At 40.8% G+C, this 22,393-nt stretch overlaps 3 protein-coding genes across 5 annotated transcripts in view; 1 reads left to right on the top strand and 2 right to left on the bottom strand.

Annotated features, from left to right (window-relative positions):
- Positions 1-8,544: 8,544 nt before the first annotated feature.
- On the bottom strand, positions 8,545-13,322 carry dbi (diazepam binding inhibitor (GABA receptor modulator, acyl-CoA binding protein)). 2 transcript variants are annotated; one of them, XM_007896161.2, is made up of 4 exons: positions 13,254-13,322; positions 10,237-10,354; positions 9,810-9,872; positions 8,545-9,044 (listed from the first exon to the last, which is right to left on the bottom strand). In XM_007896161.2, the coding sequence occupies exons 1-4, from the start codon at positions 13,290-13,292 to the stop codon at positions 8,965-8,967; spliced, it is 300 nt and encodes a 99-aa protein (XP_007894352.1). In that variant the 5' UTR covers positions 13,293-13,322; the 3' UTR covers positions 8,545-8,964. The 2 variants fall into 2 exon arrangements, with proteins under 2 accessions (XP_007894352.1, XP_007894353.1); XM_007896162.2 differs by lacking the exon at positions 13,254-13,322 and adding an exon at positions 12,514-12,766.
- A 255-nt stretch (positions 13,323-13,577) lies between these two features.
- Positions 13,578-17,250, top strand: cunh2orf76 (chromosome unknown C2orf76 homolog). Its single transcript, XM_007896167.2, has 5 exons — positions 13,578-13,857; positions 14,208-14,258; positions 14,500-14,537; positions 14,965-15,046; positions 16,943-17,250. Exons 1-5 carry the CDS (start codon positions 13,725-13,727, stop codon positions 17,017-17,019), a joined length of 381 nt encoding a protein of 126 aa, XP_007894358.1. The 5' UTR covers positions 13,578-13,724; the 3' UTR covers positions 17,020-17,250.
- LOC103180361 (STEAP family member 3, metalloreductase) overlaps positions 17,221-22,393 on the bottom strand; it is a 26,237-nt gene continuing 21,064 nt past the window's right edge. For both annotated transcript variants that reach the window (XM_007896166.1, XM_007896164.1), the window contains 2 exons: positions 21,087-21,175; positions 17,221-17,261 (listed from right to left, as the gene is read on the bottom strand). In XM_007896166.1, the coding sequence (XP_007894357.1) occupies positions 17,228-17,261; positions 21,087-21,175 (123 nt within the window). In that variant the 3' untranslated portion in view covers positions 17,221-17,227. The remainder of the gene's footprint in view (positions 17,262-21,086; positions 21,176-22,393) is intronic.

Here is a 22,393-nt window from a genome sequence, read left to right as displayed (position 1 = left end):
AATTACACTTTTAAATTCTGACTTGCTGAATAAACCCTATGGCTAAAACGAATTGAACTTTCCATTAAATACTCTATCACGGAAAACAATAAAGATAAGTTAACGTGATTTATGTAAAGCAGACCATCTGATATTATGCTTTTTCAAGACCTTGACCATAAGTAAAACCTAAATTGATTTGCAGTGGTTTTATTTAAAATTTTTGGATAGTTTCAAATTTAGTTCACATCTAGAGTGCCACATTTTTAGTATAGTATAGAGCAGAGAGTTCAGCAGTGTAAAGAAGTAACTGTATGAGGTGGAACAGAGTGGGAATTGTGTGCAGGAATTTGGTGAGAGTGGGAATTCTTCAGCAAGAGAGATACTAGAGAGCAAGAGAGAACTCTTTCATTCAGCAGAAGAGTGGGATATCTTTCTTGAAGACGAGACTACCTTTTTATGTAAGCAGGCAAACAAGTCAAGTTGGCAGTTAGTCACAGGCCAGGTGTTGTGGATGAGCTACTATGATCTTCAGAGCAGGTTTGTCACCTCCTGCTTTGACTATTCAAATGCCCATCTTGCCGATCTCCCCAGCTCCACTATCCATAAAATCCATCTGATCCAAAACTTTGTTGTCTGCGTACTCATCCATACTAAATTCTGCACCCCTATCACACCAGTTCTTGCCAGGCTCCACTGGCTCCCTATCACCGAATGGATCAATTCCAAGATCCTCACACTTGTTTTCAAATCCCTTCATATTCTAGCACTTCCCTACCTCTCTGACCTGCTTACTCCCCAACCCACAACCTGCTGACCCCGCATGACTGGCTGTGACCTCCTGCATATAAAGGGGGAAGAATTGCAAGAGCCTCACTTGAGGAGTTAGCCCAGCAGTGTGAGGAGATAACTGAGTTAGGTGGAACAGAGTGGAAATTCTGTGCAGAAATTTGGGTAGAGTGGGAATTCAGTACAGAGGGGGAAAGAGGTGCACAATCATACAATATATATTTATATTAAAATAATATAAAATGTGCCTGGGAATTTGGCAGAGCAGCTGAGACATGTTGCATGCACATTTTGTGCTATGATAATAATAATAATCCTTGCATTTGATATAGTGCTTTTCACGTCTTCTAGTGCCTCACAGAATATACTGTAAAGTGAATTGACTGTATATTTGTGGGCGAACGCGGCAGCCAATTGCGCACAGCAATGTCCCACAAACCATCATGGATTGAAAATGACCAAGTTATTATTGTTTTGTTTTTTTGGAGGGATTATTATTAGGTGTGTGGAGTAAGGAAACTTGCCCAAGGTTTCGCCCTCTGCCTGGAATTGAACTTGAGTCTCTCACTTGCAAAGCGAGTGCTCTAACCACTGAGCTACAGGACTCCACTGTTGATGCTTCTTGTGCCCTGGACAAACAAATGAGGGTTTCTGAGCTTGAGGAGAGGCTGGAGTCATTAAATAGCATACGGGAGGCTGAAGAGTTCATTGATCGTACGTTTCAGGAAGTGGTCACCCCACAGCCACAGAGGCTTCAGAAGGAGAGTGAGTGGGTGAACACTCTGCATGGTAAGAAGAGTGTGGCACTCACAAACCAGTTCTCTGTACTGAGTACTCAATGAGGATGATGATACCTCTGGAGAGAGAAGTCAAAAGCAAATGGATGCACAGAGGAACACAGGGAAGAGTGTCAATGGGGACACAACAGTGAAAGAAGTAGACACGTGTTTCTGCAACCAAACACATGACTCTCGTATGTTGTTTTCCTGGTTAAAGACATTACAGAACGGGTGCAAAACATTCTACAGGGGGAAGGGGAACATCCAGAAGTCGTGGTCCATGTTGGGATCCATGACGTAGGGGGAAAAAAAGGGCTGAGATTCTACAGGAGAATGTCAGAAGCTAGGGAAAAAGTTAAAGAGTAGGACTTCAAAGGTAATGATCTCTGGATTACTCCCAGTGCCTCCTGCAAGTGAGTATAAAAACAGCAGGATCAAATACATGAATGCATGGCTGAAGAAATGGTGCAGAAAGGAGGGCTTCAGATTCCTGGAACATTGGGAACAGTTCTGGGGTAGGTGGGACCTGGATGGGTTACACAACAGGGCTGGGACCAATGTACTCGCAGGGAGGTTAACTAGTGCTGTGGGGAAGGGTTAAACTAATTTCGAGTGGGGAATGGAATCAGGATGTAGCATCAGAGAAACAACTTATATAGAGGGTTGGGAGAGACAAATAGCAATGCAATAAGGAGTAGTCCAGAAAAGGAGGCATTAAACGGGGGAGAAATGCAGAGTCGGTCTTGGAATTTATGTGCATAAATGCATGGAGCGTGACAAATATGATTGGTGAGCTGTGGCTCAAGTTGCCACATGGGGTTATGATGTAGCGGCAATAACGGAGACCTGGCTCAAACAAGGGCAGCAATGAGAGCTGAGCATTCCTGGCTACAATGTATTCAGGAGGGATAGGGAAGGAAAAAAAGGAGGGGTTGGTAATATTGATTAAAGACACGGTTACAGCCCTGGAAAGGGACGATGTACTAGAGGGTCCAAAAACAGAATCTATTTGGTTAGAGTTAAGGAACAGAAAAGGAGCTGTTACTCTGTTAGGTGTAAACTATAAACCACCAAATAGTGAGAAGGAGATAGACGAGCAAATCTACAAGCAGATTTCTGAAAGTTGCAAAACCAATAGAATAGTGATAATGGGGGACTTGAATTATCTTAACATAGACTGGCAGAATAACAGTGTAAAGGGCAAGGAGGGGGAAGGATTCTTGAAATGTGTACAGGATAATTTCTGGATCAGTATGTTTCCAGCCCATTGAGGAAGGAAGCGGTGCTGGATCTAGTTCTGGAGAATGAAATAGGGCAAGTGGAGCAACAACAACAACAAGATTGCATTTATAGATCGCCGTTCATGTCAGGAGGACGTCCCAAGGCACTGGACAGTTGGGCCGGGACCCGAGCAGGGGGGAAATGGTCAGAGTGAGGGAAGCGAAGGGAGGGAGCAAGGAGGGGGTAGAAAGTTGAGAGGGGAGGTGAAGGCACGGTTGAAGAGAAAGGTCTTGAGACCGGCCTTGAAGGAGGAAAGGGAGGAAGCAAGGCAAAGGCACTGGGGGATGGAGTTCCAGAGCCTAGGGGCTGAGAGGCTGAAGGCCTGGCCACCGATGGTAGGGCGGGGGATGTGGAGCAGACCGGAGCAAGAGGAATGGAGGGTACGGGCAGGTACGTAGGGGGATGGTAGGAGGGAGCGAGGCCATGAATGGCCTTGTAGGTGAGGATGAGGATCTTGAATTCGATCCTCTGGGGGATGGGAAGCCAGTGGAGGCGAGCGAGGGTGGGAGTGATGTGGTCGCGAAGCCCGGTGCGGGACAGTACACGAACTGCAGAGTTCTGAATGACCTGCAGCTTGTGGAGGGAGGTGCCGAGAAGGCTGACGAGGAGAGAGTTCCCGTAGTGCAGCCTTGAGGTGATAAAGGCGTGGACCAGTGTTTCAGCAGTGTGAGGGGTGAGGTAGTGCCGTAGTCTGGTGATGTTCCGGAGGTGATGGAAGGCGGTTCCAGTAGGAGAGCATCTGGACAACAGTGATCACAACATCATTAGGTTTGAGTAATTATGGAAAGGGACAAGGAGCAATCAAAGGTGAAGATACTCAACTTGAAGAGGGCTAATTTCAATGAGTTAAAAAGGGACCTAGCCAAGGTGGATGGAATGAAAAATTGGCAGGTAAAACAGCTAACGAGCAATGGCAAGCCTTCAAGGAGTTAATTCGGGGACAGAAAAAATACATTCCCACAAATGGGAAAGGTAGGGCATCCAAATCTCCCTGGATGACTAAGGAAATAGGATTTAAAATAAAACATAAAAAGGAAGCTTATGATAAATGTCAGGTCCAAAATACAGACGATAATCAAATAGAATATAGAAAGTACAGAGGAGAACTGAAAAAGGAAATAAGTGGAGCAAAGAGATTGTATGAAAAAAGATTAGCAGGTAACATAAAAGGGTATTTTAAGGTACTTTAAGGTATTTTATAAGAATAAAAGGTTAGTCAAAGGTAGGGTGTGTACAATTAGGGACCAAAGAAGAAATCTTCTTTTGGAGGCAGAGGGCATAGCTGACGCAATGAATGTGTACTTCACAAAAGAAGAGGATGCAGCCAATGCCACAGTATCAGAGGAGAGGGTATAGAAATTGGATAGGATAAGAGTAAACAGAGAGTAGGTACTTGAAAGTTTCACGGAGGTCAAGGTAGATAAGTCACCCGGTCCGCACGGGATGCATCCTAGGTTACTGAGGGAAGTAAGGGTGGAAATAGCAGAGCTCTGGCCACAATGTTTCAATCCTCCCTGGATACCAGAATGGAGCCCACATGGATCCAGACCTGGCTGGGAGACAGAAAGCAGGGAGTGGTGGTGAATGGTTGTTTTTCTGACTGGAGGGAAGTGTGCAGTGGTGTCCCCCAGGGGTCAGTATTGGGACCACTGATCTTTTTGATCTATATAAATGACCTGGACTTGGGTATATGGAGTACAATTTCCAAGTTTGCAGATGATACGAAGCTAGGAAAAGTAGTAAACAGTGAGGAGGATAGTATCAGACTGCAAATGGACATAGACAGACTGGTAAAATGGGCAGAAATGTGGCAGATGAAGTTTAATGTGGAGAAATACAAAGTGATGCATTTTGGGAGGAAGAATGAGGAGAGGCGATATAAGCTGATGGTACAATCTTAAAGGGGGTGAAGGAACAGAGAGACCTGGGGCTTCATATAAGTAAATATTTGAAGATGGCACGACGGGTAGATAAAGCTGTTAAAAAAGCATACGGGATACTAGGCTTTAAAATAGAATGGTTCTGCCAAGCAACAAATATGGTAAATCAATCTATTTTTAAACCTTGTCAAATAGAATAGATTTATAATAACTCAATCTGACTGGGTTCATAACCTATAAATGCAAAAATTTAAAGAGAGGTATAAAGCATTAGCTGTTCCGCTGTTTTAATTTTCTTAAAATTATTTTCTTAAAAAATGCACGTAACAATTCTACTAGCTTCTATTAAATAGGAGTGTCAAATCCATTTCAGAGTCTTATTTCCATTAGACTTGTTCTATAAATATCTAAACATGAGTAAGTTGCAAGGAATAGAGAAAAGGCAAATAAATACAATTGAATGGATTGCTCTTTCACTTAAAGCAGCACAGAAACGATGGGCCGAATGGTCCTCTGTTCTGTAAATTTTCTATGGTTAGGATTTTCAACAAAGATCCCACATGTTTCCAAGAAAATAGGCTGCGTTGTTGACAGCCTTCTTTACATTGTTCAATGAAGAATTATATGGGATGCCATGAGGGAATACCCACTTCTTGAAAAACAACCAGAAACTGGTTTACATTTCAGACAGGGTAGACTTCTCCTTACTTGTTCCACTTCTGAAATATTGATGAGAGCACATTTCTGAAGACTCTCCACCAGCCTGAATCCCACAACGAGGAAAAATCTGCCAAGTATTTGCTTTATGGAACTGAATCAGGATGGGCTGGTGATCTACGTTCCCTCTAATTTTTTTCAGTCATGAATGAATTTGGGTTTGTGCACCGAAATAATGGCTGTTTGCGCTGCCATAAAGTAAAATAATGGATGATTGTATTAAGGCGAGCTGTCAAGGATTTTTAATTAAACAAAACTGGTTATAGAAATTTCAGAAGTAAACACTGCCGCCCCGGTTGCTGCTTAGTGGACATGAGTGGAGAGACAGGGATCTGATCCCTGCCCCTTTGCAGGAATTGTATAGAGTGAGAGAAATGGAAAGAGAAAAATGCCTTTCCATCCTCCTGAAAGACTGCCTTTTAAATCAATTTGAAATGAGTCATGAAATTCATACTTTTGTTCATTTCCCAACATTTTGGGTGATTTATTAAGTGATCTCACAGCTACAATATGTAAAAGCCCGGTGTGTAGCTTTGGAAGGTGAGAGCTGCATTAGGCATTGTGTTCACTGCTGATGAGGGGAAATAATGAAAACAAATGTTTAATTAAATTTTGTGCATTTTCAACACTTTAGCATATAAAGATGGTCAAAACTACCTATTTGCAGCAATTATTAAAGTAATAGATTTATTTTACAGTCTATCGGTATTTATTGGTTTCTGCAATTTTAATTTCAGTAAATTCTGAGGCATCTTAGAAGCTGAGATTCTATAATAATCCTTGCATTTGTTATAGCGCTTTTCACGTCTTCTAGATGTCTCAAAGCGCTTCACAGAATATATTGTAAAGTGAATTGACTATTGTTGTGGGTGAAACATGGCAGCAGATTGCGCACAATATCCCACAAACAGTCGTGGATTGAAAATGACCAATTTTATTATTGTTTTGTTTTTTGGAGGGATCATTATAAGATGTGTGGAGTAAGGAAACTTGCCCAAGGTTTCCCCCTGCCTGGAATTGAACCCAGGTGCCTTGCTTGCAAGGCGAGCGCTCTAATCACTGAGCTACAGGACTCCATGGTGGTGCTCTAACCACTGACCTACAGGATTCTAGTGAATCTCTTGAGTAAAAAGTGGCAAAAATGCTTGCTTATTTACATTGCCAATGTTGGTTTAGCTTTTTTTTGGCAAGAATATTGGGAGGATTATACAGACCTTGGTCACAGACATAATCCATTTTATTACATGTATCTGATTTAGTCTTTACACCAATTTGGTGGATCTGTGATCTATTATTTGCCCACCACTGAAGCCACAGTAATGGCAAACAACGCAGACTAAATAAACAAGCTGATAAAAAAAACTGATAAAAACCCAATTTACAGTGACTAAATGAAACAATGCATGGGTAATGTAATAAAAAGACTGCTTCACTAGCGGAACTCTCAGACGTCTGCAGTAAAGCTTTATTTTCAGCTAATGTTTGATGGAATTTTATGGTTACTGAAGCTTTTTGACATTGCATATCTATGTAGCTACAGAAACTTTAATTTAATTAACATGACAGTATGTTATTGCCGAGCTGACAGTCTACATAAACGAAAATGTCTCTCTCAAAAGATCAGGTTTTTATCTTAAAGTATTAGCTGACTTTGTGAACTTGGACACAACACAATTGGTAACCTGCCTACCTGAGCCACTTTCTGATACACATCTACCAAGCCAGACCAATTTCTGTGTCCTTCCTTGTATTTTCAGTTTGTTAATTCTTCAAACTATGTCCTTTATTTGAAGGATGTTGGAAAGTGGAGAGTAATTGTTCACTATGTGTGTGGCTGGAATGATTAAGTGTGCAGCTTAGCGGGAACAGTGCTGGTGGTGTATGTATTGGGGGTTTGTCTTCATTGTTCTATTTGGATGAATGTCATTGCATACACTGCCTCATATTTGCAGCCGTTAGTTCCATTCACTGCCCAAGTTGAGTAACTGGCTTACAATACACCAATAAACAAAAATTTACATTTATATAGTGCCTTTCATGTCAGAAGGATGAACAACAATAAAATCATTAATTTGCTTCACGTCTGTTTGAGGGATATTGTTGTGCACAAATTAGTGTTTACCTATAAATAGTCACTATACTAAGTTTACAGACCTCTCAAAGCACTGAAGCACTTTGAGAGGTCCTTTCGATGTGAAAGGCACTATATCAAATACAAGTATTACAGCTAATTTGTGTATAAATTCGCTTTTACATTTAGATTTTTGCAGTTATTAAAAGCTGAGACAATTCCAGGTAACAGAACTCCACCTTGTACTGGCATCCAGCAATTCGACATTAGGTGTTGAAACTTTCTGTGAATCCTATGATACTTGCAATTGATATCACTTATCACGTTGTAAGAACAATTCACTATCACTTGACAGATTATAAAATAAAGTAATGCATCCGTCTATTTTGGGGGCAAATGTGCAGCCAATTTGCCCAGCCATGTCCCACAAACAGACATATGACCAGTTTGATTTGGGGGATTGATGGCCAGTAGGCAGGAGAAACTCCCTTTTCTTTTCAAAGGGTGCCGGTTTAATATCTCTCCGAAGGATGGCATCTGACAATGCAGTATTCCCCCAACACTGCACTGGAGTGTCAACCCAGACTAAGCTCAGGGTGCTAATGTGGGGCCAGAACCCACAACCTTCTGACTCGGAGGCAAGTGTGTTGCCAAGTGAGCCAGACTAACACTCATTAACTGCACTAATGTTAAGATTTCTGTTTTTCAGCTCTACCAATGAGACAACATCATAACAACTAAAGTGCTGTGGATCCATACCTCAATCTCTAGGCAAAGGTTAATCTAATTTCATATAGTACCACTGTAGTCAGGGCTGAGAGCCTTTTCTCCCACTAGTGCAGGTTGTAGAGGTGAAAAGGGACATCATACTACCCAATAATTAACATCCTGGGAATTGATCTATTTTCAGTGACACCTTTCTCAACGTCAAACTGATGTATGTGTGAAGCCATTAGTATTATAGTGCAAATTTCAGTTGAACACGTGCAAGAAACAGGCAAGGAAAGCAATTGATGAATTTAAGTCAAAGACCAATAGGAAAGAAGAATAGTCTCAACTGGAACTTTATTTTCACAGTCATCATGTGTTCTGTAAGAATCTAAATTACAAAATTTAGTACAAGACATGGAAGACATATAGGTACATTAATCAAAGTATTCTGAACAAAAGGTGAAGGCATGCTCTCGAGTGCAATTGACAAGTAACCATATTCTATAGGATACCATTATACTCAACATTTTTACGGTCTAACCAAATAGCAGTTAAAACTTTGCAGTACTTTCTTTTTACGAATCACACAGCAGTCATATTTCTGGAATTCAATCCTCAGCAGTATTAAAAACATACAAACTGCCATAGAAATTCTACAAGTTATCTTGAAATGGTTACTATTATTAAGGCATTTATTCTTAAATCAGAAATCTTTTAGCCGTTTTGAAGTAACACGTCTTTAAAAAAAAGCCGATTTTTATTCTGCCATGCCATAGATTACTTTCATTTCTTCCACTTTAGCGATGTACAACTTCATAGCCTCCTCTTTACTTGTTCCTATTAAGAAGGAGTCACAGGAGTCAGTAAACACGACAGCTGCCCTGTGTGATTTGGGACTCAAGCTTTCAGGCAGCTAATTAAAAGGATTTTCAGTTTTCAAAAACACTTCCAGAAATCACACCAAGTTTTGGATTCGTGAAGCAAACCATATCAGTTAGTTCGCATTAAATTGACAAACTTTTCAGACCAGTGTTATCCAGAGATACGAATATAATTTGGTGAATTCAGTGCTCTGCCAACTTCTTTCCTTGCTCTCTGTAAAAGTCTAGGGAATTTGTTATGGAAACTGGATATGGAATATGGAACCTGCTTCCTAACAAGTAGAACTGCACTATTATAGTGCAACCTTTTAACACACTATTTTCCTAAATGTTTCTTTCCATAAGCAGTGTCACAATCTAAAGTGCCAATTGAATGAGGGGTTCAGGATACAGAGAATTAGGCACAGATTACTCTGCAGTGAAGTCTTGAGGATGGCCCTCAGGTAGACAGGTTGTAGTGGTGGCACTCCAAAAAAATACTGGTCCACGGAACAAGTGATAGGAGAGCAGCAATTTACCAGAAATAATTTACACAACTCACAAAAATATTCTTGCATGAACATGTATTTGCTGCAATATATTACCGAATGGATCATCATTGCCAGTTTACATTGTTTAAGGAAAATAAATTGTCACTTGGTATGGGAAATAAATCTGTGTGTGTATCAGTTAATAACCTTCATCTCTGCTATGCTTTAATAATCAAGAAATGCACACCAACCTTTGAGTTTAGACCACGCATCCCACTTGGCCTTTCCTTTAAAATCCAACATTCCAGGACGCTCTGAAAATTAGATAATAATAATAATCCTTGCATTTGATATAGCGCTTTCCATGTCTTCTAGATGTCTCAAAGCACTTCACAGAATATGCTGTAAAGTAAATTGACTGTATATTTGTGGGCAAAATGTGCATTGAAAATGGCCAATTTTTTTTAAATTTATTTTTATTTATTATTTTTTAAAATTATTATTGTTTTGTTTTTTGGAGGGATTATTATTAGGCATGTGGAGTAAGGAAACTTGCCCAGGGTTTTGCCATCATGAGGTGAAAGGCCAATTTGATTTTATTATAATAATAATTTATAATAGTTCATGATTACAAAAAAGACAAGCATTTACAATGTTATTGTTATCTGAGTAACAGACCTGTGTTTACATCCCCAACAGTTGCTTGTTTGTACAGACTGTAGATGGCTAACATTTCTTCATCAGTAGGTACAGTCGTAAGGTGTTTAACTTCTTCAGCTGCCTTCTGAAAAGCAATCTAGAACAGAAAAATCAAAATCAGATTATTAAAGTTCACAGCTGCTTGGAATAATGACAATAGCACTGATGGTGTTGATTAACATTGTCCTTCAGTACAGCAATGGAAATGGAACTTTGCTGTGGCCAAAGAGCAGGGTAGACAGTACAATTATTGTAATACTAACACAGCTGGGAAATGCACTGGACAAATAAAGGAAGTCGGATAAACTTCTCTCCCAAAAGAGCACAGGTAAAATAGTTGGTTTAAGTAAATGCCAGGTATGAATTACAGTTGTAGTAAATTGGTAATATAAGATGTCCAAGCTTGAACATGATGCTCTGCTTTTAATATCCATTCAAGTAGCACTTTGAGAGGCAGATTCTAACTTGACAGCTATGTAAACCCACTTCAGACATTTGTAGACTATCCACAGCCCACCCTTCAGTGGATAGCCTTGTGAATACAGCTGACAGGTCCCCATCTGGCTGACTGAACATTTATTCTTCTATGAGCTACATGCTCCTTGTTCTAATATAATTTGGTGTGTGTGTGTGTGAATGGGGGGGGGGGGGGGGAAGAGAAAGGAAACCATTACAAGAAAATGTTTAAAACAAAAAGTCGTGGTTTAATTTTCTCAGGCTATTTACTTTCAAATCACCACATTGCATTTATGTTGCAGTGGATTCATATTTAAATGCTCTTGAAGCTCATCTTCCAATATGTGTCAGGAGCTATGATCTTGCTTCATTGGTGATATATTCACTTCATTGTACTCCATGCACAGTAAACTCCTGATAACAAGACCCTGGCTTAGCTTGTCACTACCACTTTTGTTGCTATGCTGTCCTATGTAAAATGTTAATAAGGGACTCCGCTTTACTTGTCATTCTGCTTAACATATAACTAGTCATATTCTAAAATTTGCCAATAGCAACAACTCGCTTTTATATTTGTACCTTTCACGTTGGACAACTTCACAAACACCCAGGAAGGGAGGAGCTATCCTCGCTGTGTGCTCTTGCTATCCATTGGTAACAGCTGAAAGCAATCGTCTGATTTCAAGGGCAATGGAAAGCTGATTTTTTTAACATCAATGAATCAGTGGCAATAAAACAGGATGACAGCGATTTCAATCTCTACAACCAACATAGTGGCAATGTAACACTTCAGTTAATAATGGATCATTCACATCACAGCTGTTTGTGGGACATCGTTATATGCACAAATCAGCCTCCCTCCCGGGAGCAGAATCAGCCCCGAACCATTTCCTGGTTCATTACACAGCAAAGCTTTCTGCCGATCAGTGGGAGCGTCAGCGGCAAACAGAGGTCTGTCTGTGTCCGCGCCGGAGAAGCTAAACCAGGGCTCAGCCCGGAGCCTCCCACCTCCATCCTGCCGTGCCGGGCCGGACTGTGCAGGGCTGTGCCGGGCCGGACTGTGCCGTGCGGGGCCGGACTGTGCCGGGCCGGACTGTGCCGTGCCGTGCGGGGCCGGGCTGTGCCGGGCGGGGTTGCGCTGTGCAGGGCTGTGCCGGGCGGGGTTGCGCTGTGCCGGGCTGTGCCGTGCGGGGCCGGGCTGTGCCGGGCCGGACTGTGCCGTGCCGTGCGGGGCCGGGCTGTGCCGAGCGGGGCTGCGCTGTGCAGGGCTGTGCCGAGCGGGGTTGCGCTGTGCAGGGCTGTGCTGGGCCGGGCTGTGCCGGGCGGGGCTGCGCGGTGCGGGGCTGTGCCGGGCGGGGCTGCGCGGTGCGGGGCTGTGCCGGGCGGGGCTGCGCGGTGCGGGGCTGCGCGGTGCCGGGCGGGGCTGCGCGGTGCGGGGCTGTGCCGGGCGGGGCTGCGCGGTGCGGGGCTGCGCGGTGCCGGGCTGCGCGGTGCCGGGCGGGGCTGCGCGGTGCGGGGCTGTGTGGGGCTGTGCCGGGCGGGGCTGCGCGGTGCGGGGCTGTGCCGGGCGGGGCTGCGCGGTGCGGGGCTGCGCGGTGCCGGGCTGCGCGGTGCCGGGCGGGGCTGCGCGGTGCGGGGCTGTGTGGGGCTGTGCCGGGCGGGGTTGCGCGGTGCGGGGCCGTGTTAGCTCAACCCTTCCGGGTTCCGGAAGCAGACCGCACCGGCCTCGGTTACACCCACCCGTTTATAACACAATAAAATCACTTTCCCTGTAAACGAGCAGCGCCATTGCCCCAATACCTCGGTCATGGTCCCCAGATCGATGGCTGCACTTATTTTTTAAAAGAATAATATCGTTTCAGAATCGCAGAAAAGAGCAAATGGCTGCGATGGCGCCTCAGCCGCTGTTTATGTAGCTCCCGCTCCCGCCCCTCGTGCGTCATTGGCCCATTGGCCGCACTCCCGCACCAACAGCGGTGTGAAGCTGCCGGGGGCTGTGGCGGGATGTCGGGGCGGTGGGACTCACTGGTGCCGCCGCCGGTGGTGCGATCCGACATTGGCTAATGGCTGCACTGTGTGCAGCACCGCCCCCCCCTCGGGGCCGGATATCTGTGCATTAAAACTGGAGTAAATCGTCCGATCTGAAGAGGGAAATGCACCAATTTTGCAACAGTCCAACAGCGAATCCACGCGCATCACATCTAAGCGCACGTTACCAGGAAAACAAAACCCTCAATGGTTTATTTTTGGTCTCAGTGTAAACAGAGCGGTAACGGTTTCAGTTGATTTATTAAAACCAAGTCCGGGGTTCCAGACCATCGCACAGTCACCTGGAGAGCCGCAGCCCGGACAGCGGGAAGCCATTCAGCTCAAACTATCAGCTGATTTAAACATAAGCGAGTTGTCAATGACAGCCACAGGGAAGGCCACTCGGTCCATCAGCTCTGTACTAATGCTCCACGAGAGACGTGGTATTTCTGCCTATATTTTGGGTAAATATATTTATAAATACAGCGCATTATTTATACTTATTCAATTGCCTTTTTGTTATTCAATTTCACAGGTGCCAAAACATCCATGTTGTAGTCACCCCCCCAGCAAACTCTCTCTCTCACTCACTCCCACACACTCACTCTCACACACACGCTCACTCTCACCCTCTCACTCACTCTCTTTCACACACGCTCACTCACTGACTCACTCTCTCACTCACACTCTCTCACTCACTCCCACTCTCTCACTCATTCTCACTCACTCTCTCCCACTCTCACTCCCACACACGCTCACACTCACTCCCGCTCACATTCACTCACTCTCCCACTCTCTCTCACACACACTCACTCTCTCACTCACCCTCTCACTCACTGACTCACTCTCACACACACACGTGCGCTGGTGACGTTGTGACTATAATGGCGGCGGCGTCACTTCCCATCCACACAAACAGCCTCCGCTGACATCTCGCGAGGCTTGGGGTGCGCGGCGGGCGCTCTGACGTCACTGCACGGCTCATGGCGGCGGAGGAGGTGACGCTGACCGTGCGGCTGGTCCGCTCCTTCCAGCACCGCAACTTCAGGCCCGTGGTTTATCACCGCGTCAATATCAATCAGACCGTGAAGCGATTCCTCAGCTTCCTGCAGAATGGTGAGTCCCTGGTCAGTGAGTGGCGCCTATTGCCAGCCAGTGTAAGGCACCTAACTGGTGCCTGGCCAGTTTGTGGCAGCCATTGCCCTAACCCTTGTGTGTGTGTGAGAGAGAGAGAGAGAGACTGCCACCGTCAAGCGCTCCAGAGCGCTGCCCCGCGTGAAGGGCCCTACATAAATATAAAAGTTGTTGTTGTGCGTGACACCTATTGCCCAGCTCTCCCTCGTGAGTGTATGTGTTGAGTATTGCCTGTTTCATTTCTCTGATTTGCAAGTATATCTCATATATATTTTGTTTAGGTTAGTGTTTGCTTTGCATACAGTATTCAGAAATTTATTTTCTTTATGCAGATATAACGTTACGAACCGAACTTCCACTGCCATTTAAGAAATACATCTATGGTAAGCCTTAACATTTAAATAGTGCAAACTTTACATTTGTTTATGGTTGTCCCGTATAACAATTGGTAATATGACTAGAGCAGTTCTTCTATGTACACATTTGATTCAATTTTTTAAATTGTTTTTTAATTGTTAATTAAGAGTAACCTGTATATTGCAAAATGTTTGTTGATGGAATAAAACAGAAATCAGGGTCACCAACTTTCCATGATGAATAAGTTACCTTTCCTTTTGTCTTCAGACACGTTGAAGATTATTCACCAGGCACACGGGGCGAAGGTACATTATAAAAGTTAAATGTAATCCAAATCTAATTTGGACATTTAGATAACATTCACATGTTTTACTATTATAGATTTTCCTCAAAATCTCTCAAATATAATGCAGTGACTTTTGCCCCCTTATGGATCAAATTTATGTCACCCATTGCCTTTTTTTAAGCAATCTTTTATCTTAAAAAAAACTACGATTTGCATGCCCCAGGGAGTTCCCTTGTCCTGCAATACCTTGATCTGTTCTGATATTGTTCAACTAAGTGGAGAATATACAGAGCTCTGTGGAGGAGTTCTGTATAAATTAATCATTTTTTTAATTACATAAATCATGAATAAAACATTGATAAAATAGCTTTGTGCTGAAAACTGCAGAAACATCTGTATAAATTAAAAATATCCATCAAAACAGAATCACATTTCTATTCTTATAGACAAATGAACTTGTAATGAGTTTGGAAGATGATGATCAGTTGATGTTAAAGGAGGATAGCACTTTGAAAGCAGCAGGAGTGGGTAAGTGATTGAGAATTATTTAGTTCTTTGTACAAAATATCTAATTTAGAATTGAATAAATGAAATCCATTTTCCAGTTAAATCAGTTTTTAGGGAAAAATTGAGTGTAGGGTGTTTCTGCAGACTTAATAATTATTATAATGATCCTTGTATTTGTTATATTGCCTTTCAAATCGGGACGATGTCCCAAGCACTTCACAGGATTTACAGTGAAGTGCAGAAACTGTAATTATGAGCAAATGCAACAGCCAATTTATGCACTAAAATGGCCCACAAACAGCTATGAAATGAATAACTGATTTCATTTGGGAGATTTGGGGCTAAGACAGTGGGAGATATTTGCTTCTCTTTGAATAGTGCCATGGGATCATTACCGTCCTTCTGAACAGGCAGACATGACCTCACTTTAATGTCTCAACCAAAGGATGGCACCTCCAGTACTGCAACATCACCCAGCACTGCATTGGAGTGTCAACTTGGACTATATGAGTTCAAGTCCTGATATGGGGATTGAACCCACAATCTTCTGGCCCAGAGGCATGTGTGCTATCAATGAGCCAGGCTGAATGTAGAATAATTTAAACCCATCTTTACTTGTTTGTATGCGTATAGGTCATAGTAGGAAGCAAAAGCCAAACAAACACTTTTTAAATGGATTACAGGCTTGGTCCCAATAACTCAGTTGGTAAATGCCCTTTGTGATGTAATATTGAGGCTTGCAGACCTGATGTAATCCTTCATCTGTGTTAAATCATTTTAGGGAGTGGGAATACTACATTTAATCTTTAATCCCAAGTGAGGGAGAGAAAAAACTGCCTATTCCTAATATGGATTATTATTCAGTGATCCCGTGCTTGAACATATCTCCAAGTGAGTGATTATCTGAAAATGGAAGGTTTAGTTTGCAATAATGGTTCCCACAGATGAATAGCTGTCTAGTTTTCAGTCATTACCCTCCCACCCACTTTGGCTCCCACCTCAGCCTGCAGTGTTGAGCGCTTTGAGACACCATCCCAGTGTGGAAGGCTATATAAAATATGTGTATGACTCGTCATATCATGAGGTACTGGAAGATTGTTCATTGTGAAAACATACCTCAACATCACAAATTTAGGAAGAGGGAAGAAAACAACATCTTGGTTTTAAATCCCTGAGTTGTCTCTGGGAATTGCAGAAGATTTGAGCTGTGGATATTCATCAAATGTAGGTCTCCACAGTAAATTAGGGTTAATTTTGCTGAAAATGAGTTTTAAATGAACTTGTCAATCCAGAATGGTATAGAGTTATGGCTTTCAGATTGCTTTATAGAAAATAGCTCACAACACCACAATATTCTCAAGTCCTATTGATCTTTAGTTCTTGATTGAGCCATTTGTCTTAACTGTGTATTTTAGTTAGCATTGTCCAATTTCTGTATGTAGTGTTGGGATTTCCGATCCCGAGGTTCAAATAATGACCCGACAATCCAATTAAGGTGTAATAGAGGACATCTTGATTCTCCCTTCCAAGGCCGGAGCCTGTCTCTGTCTGGTAGAAACATTTCATCTAATCGGCATGTGTTCACAGAATACTGAGTAGCTTCACTTAGGTGCACCCATGGAATGCAGATTTCTTGGGCCCTTATTGAAGCCCGTTCTATGCCCATCTCACCATCACAACTGACTTGACCATTGGCCTTTCAGAACCAGGATGGTTTATTCTGCCAATTCCTAAAATGTTAGAACAATTTATTTCTCCCGTTTCCTACCGCCATGCATATATGGATATTGATATACACACCTATATGAATTGGACTTTGATTTTCTAAATTGCTAAACTGTTAAATGAAACCAAGGTTTCATATAGTGTTGTGAAGGGTTTATAGTTTACTACATCTTTCCTTTTTTGATTTTGCAGCTCATGAAACAGAACTGGCTTATTTTAAGAAAGAAGATTACGAAAAGTACAAAGCCAACCCCACAGTGGCCTGGTGACAAGACAAATAAGATTATGTTAAATTATTTTTAATGAGGTTATGTGACACATTCTGCATGGAAATAGAATGAACAGAGCTCATCTTCATAAACAACATAAAGGAACGTCAGCAGTTTTAAACTTTAAAACAATACTATTTATTTGAAAGTTCTAATGATGCACTAAGTGTATCTTTGTGTGACATCACTATGCTTCTGATCTTTGCCATTAAAGGAGATGTTGAGTGGCAACTAAGTGTTTTCTGAAAGACAAAAGAACAAGTCACCTCTTAGTGACTGGTTACAAAGTAGTATTGACAGGCCAACTATCAGATCTGCTTTTTTCACTGAGGAACTGATGGGAAAGGATTCCATTAGTTAGAGGAAATAATGAATGGGTATCAATTGGGATTTTAAACTTTTGTCTCCAACTTCAGTAAAATAGAAAAGCTAGAGATCACACTGATGTGCTGCTCTAGCCCTTCCCTCGCAAGTGAGAGGACCTGGGTTCAAATCCAGGCAAGGTGATTTGATTACCTAGCAGTAAGTAGAAACCCGGTTGTTCATCAATTAGCGGATCGCTTTTCCAGGGTTACTAATTCCTTCAAAATAAATAATAATAATTTGGTCACTCAATCCACAACTGTTTGTAGGATACTGCTGTGCAATTAGTTACCATATTTCGCCCACCAAAATATACAGTCAATTTACAGTGTATTCTGTGAAGCGCTTTGAGTGTCTCAAAGATGCAATATCAAATGTAAGGATTATTATTATAATATTTTAAATTGAAAAGCTTTGTTGTACAGATTTTCAAATTTTCAATAATTTATAATAATACTTACTTGCATTTGAACATATTGTCTGTCTCAAAAGTGCCTCACAGAATTTACTGTGAAGTGCAGTGATTTTGTACTTCAAAGGTGACCAAGACAGCTAATTTTCATAGAGCAACTAGTCATGAAGTGAATGAACTATTTTACGTGGGAGATGTTGGCCAGGAGAATGAAAGAAACTCATTTTTTTTGGATAGTGCCATGGGATCTTTAATGTCCACCAGATAGGCAGATGGGAAGTTGGTTTAACTCTTATCCAAAGTCCACCACCTCTGACACTCCACAGGAGTCAGCCTATACTGTGATCTTCAAGTCCCGATGTGGGGTTGAACTCGCAAACTTCTGACTCAGAGGTGAGGGTGTTACCAACTAAGCCACACATACATCCATTTGCTCCTTCCCTCAACCCATTTGGAGTTTAATGCTAGTGTATTTCTGAGAATATTATCCAGGGAAGATTTAGTCTGCTTTTTCTTTTCCTGATAGCAATACATCTATGGTTGGGATTAAAGTAGAGTAACAATTGTTTTATATGAATATTCTATCTTCTCCCTCCCCTCATACTAGAATATCAACAGAGGGAAAGGATTATCAGAACAAAACTAGATTTAATTATCAATTCTTACCTTTAACCAAAATGTCTAGAATAAACATTGTTTAATTGAATAATCTACAGTCCAGTATAAGCAATAAGCAAGGAAAACCAATTTGTTACAGAAGAAGCTTTATTCAATTTACAATATAAAATCTCTTTACAATATGTATGTTGTTGATTTCACATTTTAAAATAAACTTTGTGAAATTTATGCATGAATTTATGTATATTACAATTGTAAAAAGCATACACCTTACCTTTACAGGCAATGGCATTTTTTGAAAAGTGCCTAATCTGATCAGTAGTAAATATGAACCTTCAGTGTCAATATGTGTTCAAATACAGGATAAGATGCCAAAACCTTGAACAGTAAAGCTTGCATGCCAAATTTATGGGACCATATTAACTATTATTAGTCAAATTATTTAACTACTGTACTTACACATAATGCTGGTGAAGTTATTTACACAAAATACTACTGAATAGTTGCATTGACCAAAATATTCTTCAATATTAATGAAACAAAAAGTTACAAAGAGGCTGAAGTGTGTTTGAATGCAGGATCATACTGGGAATATTCTGATGTAAATGGGTGACATTTAAGCATTTTGTAATGAAAAATGTAATATGCTTTTGTAATACTCTTAAAGTATGTCCTCTAATAATGTGAGTGAACATGATATTATTCTGTTCTTATCAAATTTTGTCTTTGCCACTGATTGATGCCACATAAATCAAATCATAAGATATGAATGAGGTGAAATGCTACTCAACATATTCGAATGGTTATGATATGCGGGGGTGGGGTAGAGTATTTCACTAAATGTATATTAGATGATAGTGGTGCAAGAGTGATTTAGTTGTGTAAGATTAATATCTTAAACCTATTTCAAGCTTTGCCCTTATGGTTTATAAATGTCAACATTTGGATTAGTACATAAAGTCATTGCCAGCTAGAAGTGCTATACATTTACTTTTTAAAGCTGTAGTTAATTCTGTAAATTTGAATGTTGAAACTTGACTCCTGTTACTTTAACTTCAATGTAACTAGGCTCTGAGTTCAACTTGAAAAATATAATTTCTATGTCATAAAAAGTCAAGTGAACAGATATCTTAAATATTTCTGCAAAAGCGGCAAGCAAAATTGAAATATGCTGCATTTGCTGAATTCGAAGGCAACTACACTGAAAGAAATTATGAGCAATTTATTCCAATAAGAAAAGCAGCAGTATGATAACTAAAAGAATGAACAGCACAATTATAAAAGAAATGGCCTGAAATAATTCTCTAAGAGGCAAGGCTGGTTGAAGACAGAACGTGGCTGGATGATTGTGTTAGAGACAGTTTCCTCCTTCCCCAGAGACTGATTGGGAAGTGAGGAGGTTATTTTATCTCATAGCCCTAGAGATTGACCTGCTTTACATGCAACGAGAAAAAAAATAGTGATTCTGCAAAACTTGTAAATTTTATGATTAATTGAAAATAATTTTCCCCCAAGACTTAATGAAACAAAGTCTTACTATTGATTTAAAAAAAGCTTCTTCCTAAATGCAAAGAAAAATAGAAAACCCACATTCAGCTCCAGCAGTACTAGCTTGTTGAACAGATTTGAAGAGACTTCGAACAGTACAAGTGGAACCTCGATTTTCTGTCAGAATCAACTTATATGAGTTTTACTGTATTGAGCATCAAATAGAGAAAAGTGATTTAAAGATATAACTGGACACAGTCAAAACACTATAGGTCGAGGACAATTTTGAAGGTAGGGAGAGAGATTGTAAAACAAATTGGTCTTCAAAGAGAGTTTCAGGGGAAAAGAGAATGGTGACTTTCAGATCTGCCACTATTAGTGAAGCAGGTAGTGAGCAAGAGAAATTTGGAAAAAAACAGGGTACAGGCAAGAAAATAGGTTGAAATAGGATGCAACAAGATCATTGGAGAGATCTCAAAGCCAGGATTTTTTTGATAATCTAAGGTTATTATGGTTAAACCTAAGAAACTGAGCCTAGTGCTTGCTGGTGGTTAAATAAAAGTAAATTAGGTGCTGGATTTATGGAGGCACAGAATGTGTGTGTGTGTATATACACACATACATACATACACACGTGTGTTGTTGCTGTATAAGATGCTAAAATGCAATGTGCAGTTTTGGCCATCAAATCGTGAGAAGGATATTATTCTCGAATATACGGAGGTGAGTAAAAATGATGTAGGCATCTAACTTTCACTGAAAAGATGAGAAAGTTGTTTTCTTTCTAAAATTGGTTCATTTTGATTTGGAGGAAGCAAGGAAAAGTAAAATTACTTAACTATTATCAAGCACTTTATCAAGTCAAAGGTACTATATAAAAGTAATTTGTAATGTATATATTTTTTGAAAAAATTAGTGTTTCGATATATTGGAGGCAAATTGTATGCACTAATTCTCATGATGACTGTTAGTATTAATATATTACTCTTATAGCCTGCTGGTGTTATCTTGATTGAATTGGTTGGAATTGTCAGGTTCATGAAACCTTACTATATGATTTCTTTCCCATCCTCGTCTGATTCGTGTCAGTTTACGATTTACACAAGGAAGGTAAAGGTATACTTTGCCCAGAAGAACTATAATAGGCATAACAAGAGCAACTGCAAATGTAGGTGGCGTATAGAACCTGTACTGTGTTGGGTCGAAGGCTTTCTCCCACCCGTAGGTCAACGTATGAAGGGTGCTGAACACCAGTGCAGTGTATCCAAGTCTAGACTACAATGTAAAAAGCAATTGTTATTGACTTTCAATGTTGCCAGAACGAGTTGTGGAATTTTTTTCAATAGTAATGTTTTATACAGGATGCATTTAAATAAATTCAAGGAGTCCTGTAGCTCAGTGGTTAGAGCACTCGCTTTGCAAGTGAGAGACCCGAGTTCAATTCCAGGCAGAGGGCGAAACGTTAGGCAAGTTTCGTTACTCCACACACCTAATAATAATCCCTCCAAAAAAACAAAACAATAATAAATTGGTCATTTTCAATCTACGACTGTTTGTGGGGCACTGCTCACAAATATACAGTCAATTCACTTTACAGTATATTCTGTGAAGCGCTTTAGGACGTCTAGAAGATGTGAAAAGCGCTATATCAAATGCAAGGATTATTATTATAACATCTAGATCAGCATTTGTGCAGTTTCCTTGTAGACACATTACTACTGCATCCTCACATAGCAACATAATGTCTGTAATATCAATACATTTAATTTCTCCTGTCTTAATTCACTAATTGTAGTAATCTTATGATGCACTTTTAACATATTCTATTCGTTACAACTCATTACAAAATTAATGATGTTTATTTCCACAAGGGACATTAGATTCAGAAATGCAATTAAAATATGTTGACCAGAATAGCCATGAGCAAAATTCAATGAGTTTGTGGTTTCACATCTGAATTTCTATCCAATTAAGTTGCAAGTCGCAATGAGATTCTGCCAAGATTAGAGAACAACCTGACTGGTAAATTAGCAAAATCAGCCTCAGTTTTGAGATACCAGATCAAGATTTCAGTCTAAGCTTTTAATCCCTTCTGAACCAAAGAATTGTTTCAATTTTCTTTTCAACTTTAATTTGCGACACATATTTTTGAAGAAATCTTAATTAACATGAAATGCTGCTTACACCTCCATTTTTTACATTCACTTGTGATTAATTAGGTTGCATTCTTCTGCTAACGATGATGGATGTAAGAATACTACAATGGAAGCTATTATAATATGGGTTCACTTATAGGGTGATTTGGGTGTGTCTCTGACATTTTCTTACCCAAAAAATACAAAAGGGTGCACGGGCTTCATCAGTGCTTCAAGATACCGACCAGTGCCCAGGAAGCTAAAATGTCTGACTTCCAGGTCATCAGGTCATAATATCCCTTCCTTTATGCCCCCACCCCCCCACACACAATTACTGCATTATATTGGGATGCCACTC

Source organism: Callorhinchus milii, unplaced genomic scaffold (genome assembly GCF_018977255.1).
Source record: "Callorhinchus milii isolate IMCB2004 unplaced genomic scaffold, IMCB_Cmil_1.0 Scaffold6, whole genome shotgun sequence".
Classification (NCBI taxonomy): domain Eukaryota; kingdom Metazoa; phylum Chordata; class Chondrichthyes; order Chimaeriformes; family Callorhinchidae; genus Callorhinchus; species Callorhinchus milii.
This window is presented reverse-complemented; position numbering and strand designations above follow the sequence as displayed.

Coding starts and splice junctions, on each gene's coding strand:
- cunh2orf76 (XM_007896167.2), top strand. CDS start 13,725: ATGGCGGCGGAGGAGGTGACGCTGACCGTGCGGCTGGTCCGCTCCTTC. Junction 14,259..14,499: donor ATTTAAGAAATACATCTATG/GTAAGCCTTAAC, acceptor TTTTGTCTTCAG/ACACGTTGAAGATTATTCAC. Junction 15,047..16,942: donor TTTGAAAGCAGCAGGAGTGG/GTAAGTGATTGA, acceptor TTGATTTTGCAG/CTCATGAAACAGAACTGGCT.
- dbi (XM_007896161.2), bottom strand. CDS start 13,292: ATGGATGTTTTGGCACCTGTGAAATTGAATAACAAAAAG. Junction 10,355..13,253: donor TGAAATTGAATAACAAAAAG/GCAATTGAATAA, acceptor TTTCTGTTCTAG/ATTGCTTTTCAGAAGGCAGC. Junction 9,873..10,236: donor TGTTGGGGATGTAAACACAG/GTCTGTTACTCA, acceptor TCTAATTTTCAG/AGCGTCCTGGAATGTTGGAT.